Raw genomic sequence first — 10,119 nt, forward strand, 5'->3', positions numbered from 1 at the left:
CTCATGTAGTCAATTCCAGATCAACCTGAACTTCTTTGAGTGAGGCCTTATCTCAAAGAAACAGATTCAAGGTATGAGATTTCCATGTCCTGTTCCTCACTTGCAGATTTTATTCATTTCTCCAAGCAAGTCATTACATGTATACCCACAGTATTTCTATGGCCACACGAGGCTTAGGGTCCATGCAGATGGACAGGTCGGACATGGCTCCTCATTCCAGCAGGCACGTGGATTTCTCGTGGTCACCCCACCAGAGACACAGCCACTCTTTAAAGCAAAGGGTGGGTGGAGGGACGCTAGGGTTGTGGTTCTGGTGCTGGCTTCAGCTTGTGTAGTAAATGCCTGTGGTTGCCTGGGCCACCAGGGCTTCCTGGCTCCATTTTTTGTTTTTTGTTTTTCCTGCATGTAGTTGGGGACTGTGGGTTGTTGTGCTAGCTCCTGAAGCTCAAAGATGCTTTGTTCTCCTTTGTTCTGCTTTGTAGTAACCAGGTTGGAATGGCTCTCCAGGGCAGGGCAACTGACAGGAAAGAGAGAGCAGCCCAGGGTGAGCTTCCTCCACTCAGGCCAAAACAGCTTGAGGGTAGTTGTGTTTCCCAGAAGGCCCAGCCTTTTTAAAGGGATTGCTGGTAATTTCAAGTACCATTTTCTAGCAATGAAGTTAAGGTGATGGGCACATACTGTATGCATGTGTTAAAGTATCACCTTGAATCATGCTCATTTGGACAATGAATAAATGCAAATTAGTGCCTCACAAGGGAGCAAAGAGGGAAACCCCGAGACTTCCGGTTTCCAAACCAGTTTGAGTCCACTTCCTTAGAACTAACTAGTTCCACTCCCTGGAGAAAAAGAGATGAGTGAATTGAAGGTGTGGAAAATAGACTGGAGTTGGGTGGTGGTGATGGTGATGGTAATGACGGTGATGATTGTGTGTGTGTGTGTGTGTGTGTGTGTGTGTGTGTTCATTCCTCAGAAATAATTATAAACCCAGATGCCAAGTGCACAGGTTCACAGAGGGAGTCTGGAGACTAGGGTAGGCCCTGAGGAAAGCAGATAGAAACAGATTGTAAGGGTGAGTCGAAGGGTGAGCGGCGGCGACAAGTTCAGACAAAACCCTGGCTCCTCCTAGCCGCAGGCCTGGTGTCTGTGATGATTGCAGAGGCTGGAGGAAAACCTCTGTCCAAGTGTCCTTGCCTCTGTCTACTCATCGTCTCCTCTGCCCACCATCTTTCTATCCGCTCATTCCTCTACACGCGTATTTCTCAATTGTTGGGTGAACTGTTAGGAGCTAAGCTCTGTGCAGATGAAACTGAATCCTGATGCAAGCTGGATGAGACAGGTTGAGCAATTATCTAATGTATCAAATATGAGTATTGAACAGGAATGGAGGGACACGGTGCTGGGTGCGGTGTCTGAGAGAACAATCAGTCGTAGACAGACAGCAATTCCTCTGCTTCCGTTCTCTGTAATGCTACTACATGTTTCAGTGGTAAGCTATGCTCTTGGAGAAAGGTACCAAATTGATCTTCTCTTCACCAACATGGGGAAAGATGCACAGGAACAACCTGTATTAGTCAGCTGAGACTGTGTAAGAAAATACCATAGAATGCATGGATGGGTGTCTCAACGAAGGTATGGCTGGTGGGTTTGGTCTCTTCAAAGGTTTCTCATCATACCCTCATCATGGGTATTGCCCTTTGGTGTGGGCATCTCTGATGTTCCTCTCTAGTGTTCATATTTCCTCTTCCTATTTATTTATTTATTTTTGGTTTTTTTTTTTTGGAGGCAGGGTTTTTCTGTGTAGCCCTGGCTGTCCTGGAACTCACTCTGTAGACCAGGTTGGCCTCGAACTCAGAAATCTGCCTGCCTCTGCCTCCAAAGTACTAGGATTAAAGGCCTGTGCCACCACCACCCAGCTCCTCTTCCTTTTTATTAATATAATATTATTATTACTTTTTTTGAGAATTTCATACAATGTAGTTTGATCATAGTCACCTCCCAACCCCTCCCCCAACTCACCAGACCCGCCTTCTTCTCTCTACTCCATCTGCCTAATTTTATTTTTTCAGAAGAGACTATCTCAAAGTAGAGGTACATCATTTGGCTCTTCCAATCTTTCTACCCCACCCCCACAGCCCGTCTTCCTCAATGTTCCTTGAGCTTTAGTTGTAGGGAGTGCGTTGTTGATGTATCTGTTGGGGCTGAGTATACAACAGCCGGTTGTCCTCTGTGTTTTGACTGGTTATAGCTTTCTGCAATGGTCTCTGTCTGCTGCGAAAAGAACCCTCTTTGTTAGGGGATGACAGCGACACCTCCCTGTGGGCATAAGGATAAGTATTTAGGATGCAGTAAGGAATTGTACTGGTTTAGGAAAGAAGCTATAGTTCTCCTTGAGGACCCATGGCTTACACTCTTTCTCTTCTTAAAAGGATATCTCATCAGGGGAGGACCCAGCTCACAGCTTCATTTGAACTCGCTCACCTTCTCAAAGGCTATCATTCCTAAATAGAGTTGCAATTTTAAGATTTTGAGGCTTAAAACCTCAACATATAAATTTTGGGAAAACTCAGTTTGTCCCATAACACAGACAATAGCTTTGAAAATGAGAACTCAACTGACACAAGACACACGCTTTTGATAGACTTTCAGAGGGAAGGGGGTGACCTGCCTTTCTCACAGCTGAGCCAGAATTGATAGAATCACATCAGAAAAGAAGTTCTGGACACAGGCTCACTGCGGGCACTCTCTAACTTCAGGGAGCCGTGTCCATCTCTTAGAGGCAGCCCTGTGATGATCCTCTGGGGCTTGGGAACTTGGTGATCTATCATATACATGTTGGGGACTATTTGTTATATAAGGTTTCAGGCTCCCGATCTTTGGTCTTTCACAATGGTGCTTAGCTAAGGGTCTTGTCATGACAGACAGTCAGTCTATCCACCTCAAATGGTGGTGGAGATGGAAAAAAGCCAATGTGGCATGCAGGTTTATGTCATCTGTATGCATGGCAGTCCCACTGACTGAGGGGAAGGAAGGTGACTTGGACAGACATTCAGTCTGTGTCACTCCCTGAGAGGCCTTGGCACCTGAGGGGCATTTGTGGGCCAGCAGGAAGAATGGCAGGTAAGCTTGGAAGGATGGGTGACTAAGGCTCTCTTTGGTAGGGGAGTGCCTGGTACATTGCGTCATAGGTCCAGTGATAAATCTTCCTCAGATCAAGGGTTATGGCCAGTCCTCCTTCATCCCTAGGCATTTGCTTACTCGCCATATCCACAGCTATGTTCCCAGGCTGGCTGGCTCTCATCTTCTTGTCTGTGCTGAGCTTGGATACCCAGGCCTTCAACAGCAAGCTTGTCAAGTGCTTTGAGGATCCCCAGTATGAAGAGCTGCTGCAGCTGGCTCGAAATGGACTGGGACAGACAGCTGAGAGGAAGCAAGTGGTGGTGATTGGTGCAGGCATGGCTGGGCTCACTGCTGCCAAGATCTTGCAGGATGCTGGCCACCAGGTATGTGATGGGATGGAGCAGGGGAGAATCTGTTGTGGGAAGATTAGGCTCTAAACAGGGAGGCAGAAGCCCAAGTGATGGACATTCCTGGGAGCTGGGGCCAAATGAAACTCTAGGGTTCTAGGGTAGCTGGGGTAGGGAGCAGATAAGCTTGCTCAATAACAAAGATCAAGTTTCAGAAAGAGGCAGAAAGAAGCTAGTGCGGTTGCTTAGTGATAGGGGGAGGAATACCCTGTGGCTACCATCCTCAGTACTGAAAAAAGAAAGAAAGGAGGAAGGGAGTGAGTGAGGGATGGAGGAAGGGAGGAAGGGATGGAAAGATGGAGGGAGGGAGGAAGAGGTGGATGATGGAGGAATGGAGGTAAGAAGGATGGAAGGGAAGGAAGGAGGGAAGAAAGGAAGGGAGAATAAAGGGAGGGAAGAATAGAGATGGATGGATGGATGGATGAATAGATGGAGGACTAGGAAGGTCAGTAAATCTGGGTCTGCCACAGGGGAGAAGGATGTTGTGTGGAGGGTATGTGACAAACCCCACTGAGTTTATTAAAGAGCTGTCTTTCCAGGTGACTGTCCTGGAGGCCTCCGGGCGTGTAGGTGGCAGAATCGAGACTCACCGAGTTCCTGGAGCACACTGGTATATAGAGCTGGGTGCCATGAGGATCCCTATCAATCACAGGTACTCTTGATACCAGTAGTGGCAAGAAAGGAAGGCCAGGATCAGGGCTGTCACACCAAGAGGCCAATGCAGACAGCAGTGGATGGATGGAAACCCAGGGGTTAGCATCTCACTCAACTCATCTGCCAGCCCTAGGGTCACGTAGGAGCCTCTCTCAGCCTTGGCATTTAATCCATGTGAGAGGATAACTGTACTAGGTTTGACTGATCAGCAGCTTAGGCTGAGGATCACAGACGATAGGTGGTCTAAGAAAAACCTGTTGCAGAGTTGAAAGCAGCTACTGAGTTTGCAAATGACAGGAAGCCCAGCACCTTTCCAGTAGGACCTTTCTGAATGGATGAGAAGTTTGGAGAATGCAGCTAGAAGGTTAGGGTGTAGTGAACATAGCCTCCAGGAAGGATGTCTCTGAGGACACACTCCAGGGATGGGGACACCCCTCATTGTACCTCCAGGAACTAGGGTGGTCTCATTTGAAAATGTGGAGGTTACAGATTCCACACAAAGTGGCAGAGATCTCTGCCAGCATACTTCTATGCTTCGTCACTAGTAGGGAGTCCTGGCCTTGGAGCTTCAAGTCTTGTGTGATAACCAAGGTACCTAGCATCCCTTTCATGGAAGAAGGGCTGGGGTGGTCTTGGTGAATCCAAAGGAGTCAGGAAGTAAGCCCAGGAAGCAAGAGGCATTGTGCTGTTGGCTCTCAGAGCCTGAGGAGTCTCTGACCCCCTTCCACAGGCTTTCTCATGAGTTCGTCAAAAAATTTGGGCTGATGCTAAAGGAATTCTGCCCTTGCAACAACCAGACCTGGGTACTGGTCAACGGAGTTCGGCAGCGCTCGGGGGCAGTGCAGGCCGACCCCGGCCTGCTGGGTTACTCAGTAAGAGCTGATGAGGTGGGGAAGACGGCAGAACAGCTCTTTGATGCTTCGCTGAGAAAGGTAAGGCAAAGTGGGGGGAACCTCCCCCTTCCCTCAGAGCCAACCTGCAGAAACACCCTCAAGTTCTTCTGGTTCCCCAGGGAAGAGCTTTGAGTCAACCTCAGATCCATGAGTATAGGAAGCCTACACCAGATAGGCCATTATTGGCCTCCCTCCCTCTCGTGACTCTGTCCGGTGTCAGCCACTGGCTCTTCGGGGAGTGTATTCATGGACCGCACACATCTGTGCATATACAGAGATATACAAAGTAACTACCATGAAATCATCATGGTGGGACGACTTCATTGCAGAGAGAGACCTACAAGCTGGACTCTGGGGTTGGATGTGTTGTGTGGCCCCTCAAAAATTATTTGTGGGCTCCCTTCTCTCCTCTCCATATTTCCAGAGCCCCTTGTTCCCAGGTTGTTTTGAGGATTAGGTGACTTGGATGTGTCACAGTGATAAGATGGTGGCAGCTGCAGGACCAGTGCTCAGACCACAGTTGTCGTCATGACTGATGGTTTGTCCAGAAAGAACAATGAGCAGTCTGTCTGAACCGCCTGCCCACCTTTTCCACCTGGCCCAGCAGTGACAATACCTTTGTCTCATCTGACCCAAGACCTGCAGGGACCTCAGGATGAATGAGCTCAGCGGGAGCAGAGAGCACTCCCTGGAGGCTTTTGCCCAGGTGTCCCTTAGTGAGTGCTATTTGGCTCACTCAGGACCAGCATGCCCAGCTTCTCTTAGCAGCTCTGTGGGGCCAGGCCCTCTGGCTCCTACAAGCTTCACGATTGCTTAGAAGTCCACAGAAATGTCAATGCAGGACAAGGCAGTAGGCTAGCCATATGTAGGAACCTTAAGTCTCAGGTTAAAGGGGAGCCTGAACACCTACCTTTGCATATCTGGTGTCTATTCAAGGAGAGGTGAGAGTCCCACCATGCCAGTTTTAAGACACAGTTCTGGATCCCAGGATTCATATAAAGTGTCACACACACACACACACACACATCTCACACACACACACCACACCACATACACACCACACACCTCATACACACACATACCACATACACATACCACATACACACACCTCACACATCACACACACATACCACATACACATACCACATATACACACTACACACACACATACACATCACACACACATACCACACACCACATACACACCACACACACACATATCACACACACATACCACACCACATACATACACCACACACACATACCGCATACACATACCACATACACACACCACACACATACTCACACACATACATACACCACATACCACACATACACACATACACACCACACATAGACACACATACACACCACACCACATACACACCACACACACACACATCACACACACATGCATACACCACACATACTCTATACACACACATCACACACACACCACACCACACATCACACACATACACACAACACCACACTACACACACACACATATCCACACACCACACACACACACACACACACACACACACACACGTACTCGCGTGCTGTTGAATAAGCATGGTGCATCTGTGTGGATGGGGCAGGGCTAACAGTCTATGAGGGCTGACCCTCAGCACGTGTCTCCCATGTCCTCTTCCCTCTTAGATCGTGGAAGAGCTGAAGAACAGCAGCTGCCAGGAGGTCCTAGAGAAGTATGACTCCTTCTCCACCAAGGTCAGTCCTGAGACTCTGTGTCCCACTGTGCCCCGAAGGCCTGCAGCAGGACTGTCACTTGGGGCTGACCGCTACCGTGCTGCACTTCACTAGTCTTGCCTGTCTGCCCTGAGAGGATGCAAGCTCCAACAGGGGGGATGGGAGGAAGAGGGAGAGAGGGGGAAGGAAGGATGAATGGAAGGAACTCAATAGAAAGCACCCCCTCAGGGAGAGCTTGCCCTATCAAAGGAGTCCTCCATAATACCTGCCGAATCAAAGGCAGACAGAGACGTGGGAAGCCTTGTATAGGTGTGTGTTGCTTAATGTTTCAAAATGCATCTTTAGATGTTTACATAGTTCTGCAAAAGTCACAATGCTTACTTGCTTGCTGCGGTGTCACTTGGCTCCATACTCGCTGGGGACCACTGTTATAAGTATGGAGGTCACCACGGATGAAAACATCTTTTTTTTCTTTTAAGATTTATTTATTATTATATGTAAGTACATGGTAGATGTCTTTACACACACCAGAAGAAGGTGTCAGATTTCATTACGGGTGGTTGTGAGCCACCATGTGGGGGCTGGGATTTGAACTCAGGACCTTAGGAAAAGCAGTCAGTGCTCTTACCCACTGAGCCATCTCACCAGCCACGAAAACCTCTTTTGTAACACATGACCACAGTGGAAAGCAGGAAAGGCTGGAGCTGTGGGTGGAGCCCACTGGTCTAAGAGCTGATCTGAGGTGAGCTCCTGGATTCAATCTCCCACACTACAGATACAAACAAAAACGCAAGGAGAGTTCCTGATGTGGCTCCAACTGAAGGCTGTTGGCTCATGGGTCCTGGAGCCAGCCCACCCATGGGCCTGCTGAGGGGAAGGTAATGGGTACTCTCCAGCTGATCCTGAGATAGAAGCTGATAGTCACTCTCAGGTCCTGACCATTCTAAGCAGGCTGTGGTTTGCCTCTGTGGGGTGCTTGCTTCACATGTTGGGTGGATCAAAGGCTGTTGTCATGTGTAGTCTGACCGCTGCATACTCAAGGTTTGGTGTGAAGAAGAGAGAGAAGGAGCCAGAGAATAAAGACAAGTCAGAGATGGATAAGACCCACATCCACTGTAACACACACCCAGATTCGGGGCACAGAGAAACTCTCTAAACCTCGATATCGATGGTCCTAACGGGTTTGGCTTCTCTTCAGGCATCCTGGTGTTGAATTTCATGGCCCTACAGTTTTACTCTGATTTAAACGAGCATGTTGAATAGAGGCATTTTCCCCCCAACCCGTAGTACCCAAACATTCTATCAGAGCTTGGCCTCTAGCTCTGCCTGCACCGGTGATGGGGAAACAACTCAGCCCCGGGCAAACTGGATGGTCATCCACTCTAACTAATGAAGTCATTCCAGCCAGGTTTGTCATGTGCACAATGGCTTTATCTGAGACAATGAGCAGAGGCAAAGCATAGGGCACAATCAGGGCAACAGGTGCACCGGGAACCAGCGCTGAGGTCACTTGCTGATGGAGTGGCTGGTCAGCAGGTGATGGGGCAGGAGTGGGAGGTTGGGGCAGGATGAGGTGTTTCTGGTACTCGGATTCTTCTGAGAAGCCAGGCTGAGGTCCACATGGATGGACATGGAGACTGTGACAGCTTTCCCATCTAACAAAACAGGACTCCCTGCCATTATCTGAGAGAATTGCAGGGATTAAAGAAAGGCTAAGAAGAGAATCTGTAGGCTGAGAACTATACCTAATATAACTATTTCCCCTAGACCAAGGGGATCATGTCTAGACACATATGAAAGGTAGCCTTGGGGCTCAGAGGGTGCATACCTGTCCTACCCTGTCTGGGTCTGTTCCTTGCTGTCCCTGGGTAGAAAGCAAGTGCTCATATGTTGTCTCCCTGTACATTCTCACCTGCTTGCCTTATTTCATCATGCATGCGGACAGGAATACCTGATCAAGGTGGGGAACCTGAGCCGAGGGGCTGTGCAGATGATTGGAGACATGCTGAACACAGACTCTGGTTACTATGAGGCCTTTACAGAGACCCTGCGTGGCATCATCTCCTTTTTCCAAGAGCCCCGGTGAGAAATGGGGTCACTAGTTACTGATGAGGATAGTAGTGAAAGGGGTGGGGGTGGGGGCCTAAGAAACCAGGAGAAAATCCTCTCCACTCCCAGAATGGGAAGCTAGGTAATCTCATTCAGGAGGCAGAGGCAGAGGCAGGTGGATCTCTCTGAATTTAAAGCTAATCTCAAAAAAGAAAGAAAGAAAGGAAAGAAGGAAGGAAGGAAGGAAGGAAGAGAAAGGTAGAAGGAAAGAAAGAGAAAAGAAAAGAGGCAGAAGGAAAGAGTAATCAAGGATCCAGGCTCCAAGAAATCTCAGAGTCACTCACTGGAGTGAATGCGGGTGTTAAACGCCTAGCATAGAACTCTGAGCCAAGCCTTCTGATATGCTGCCTACCTCAGGACCCCACTCTGAGAACCTCTGATTAAGGGTCTACCAAGAGTGTGTTACTGTAAGCCTCATCTGTTCTGTGACAGGGACTGTGTGACCTTAGCCCTGCTTCAAGGGACACTTGTCATCTTTTCAGCCCAGGGAAGACTGGGCCGCAGGGATGTAAACCCAAGACTCCAGTCACCACTGGTTACTAACCATGTGATCTGTAGCTATAAAGATAAAAGGGCGCCAGGCAAGGTGGTATGCACCTGTAATGCCAACACTCAGGAGGTGGAGGCAGGAGGGCCTGAAGTTCCAGACCCAGCTTATCTCAAAACAACAACCACAACAACAACAAGATAAAGATGAACTGGTTTTCTGAAAAAACAGGCCACAGGGCAGCTGAACTGAAGCCTGTGGCATCCATTTATCTAGACATACTGTTTTTTTGGTTTTGTTTTGTTTTGGCATAGACTCTTACCTTCTTATTAGCTTAAATCCAAGCCAGGAACTGCCTTTAGGAAGCATAGGAGGGGAGGAAGTTTCAAGACAGACTAAATAAAACAGCTCTGTAGTGTTTAGGCTACTTGCCTTGAGTAGCCCCTGAAGACATTAGGAAGGGCTGTAAGAACCCTGGGCCAGGGCTGGGGATCTGGTTTAATTGCTAGATAGTTTGCCGAGCTTGCTTGAAGCCGTGGCTTCCATCCTAGTACCACATGTAATTGGGAGGGGCAGCAGCAACAGCTTATAAACCCAGCACCTGAGAGGTGGAGGCAGAAGGATTAGAAGTCCAATTCTGAGTCTTTGTCAGCTTATGATCAGGCATTCTGGGTGGCCATAGGAGGTAAGTGACCTCTCTCGCGCGCGTGAGAGAGAGAGAGAGAGAGAGAGAGAGAGAGGG

At 48.7% G+C, this 10,119-nt stretch overlaps 1 protein-coding gene across 1 annotated transcript in view; it reads left to right on the forward strand.

Moving 5' to 3' along the window:
- LOC116077959 (L-amino-acid oxidase-like) overlaps positions 1–10,119 on the forward strand; it is a 19,551-nt gene that overhangs the window by 7,983 nt on the left and 1,449 nt on the right. Inside the window, exons 2-6 of the mRNA XM_031352853.1 lie at positions 3,271–3,500; positions 4,064–4,176; positions 4,909–5,110; positions 6,734–6,802; positions 8,727–8,863. Of these exons, the coding sequence (XP_031208713.1) occupies positions 3,271–3,500; positions 4,064–4,176; positions 4,909–5,110; positions 6,734–6,802; positions 8,727–8,863 (751 nt within the window). The remainder of the gene's footprint in view (positions 1–3,270; positions 3,501–4,063; positions 4,177–4,908; positions 5,111–6,733; positions 6,803–8,726; positions 8,864–10,119) is intronic.

This window comes from Mastomys coucha, unplaced genomic scaffold (genome assembly GCF_008632895.1).
Source record: "Mastomys coucha isolate ucsf_1 unplaced genomic scaffold, UCSF_Mcou_1 pScaffold5, whole genome shotgun sequence".
Taxonomy (NCBI): domain Eukaryota; kingdom Metazoa; phylum Chordata; class Mammalia; order Rodentia; family Muridae; genus Mastomys; species Mastomys coucha.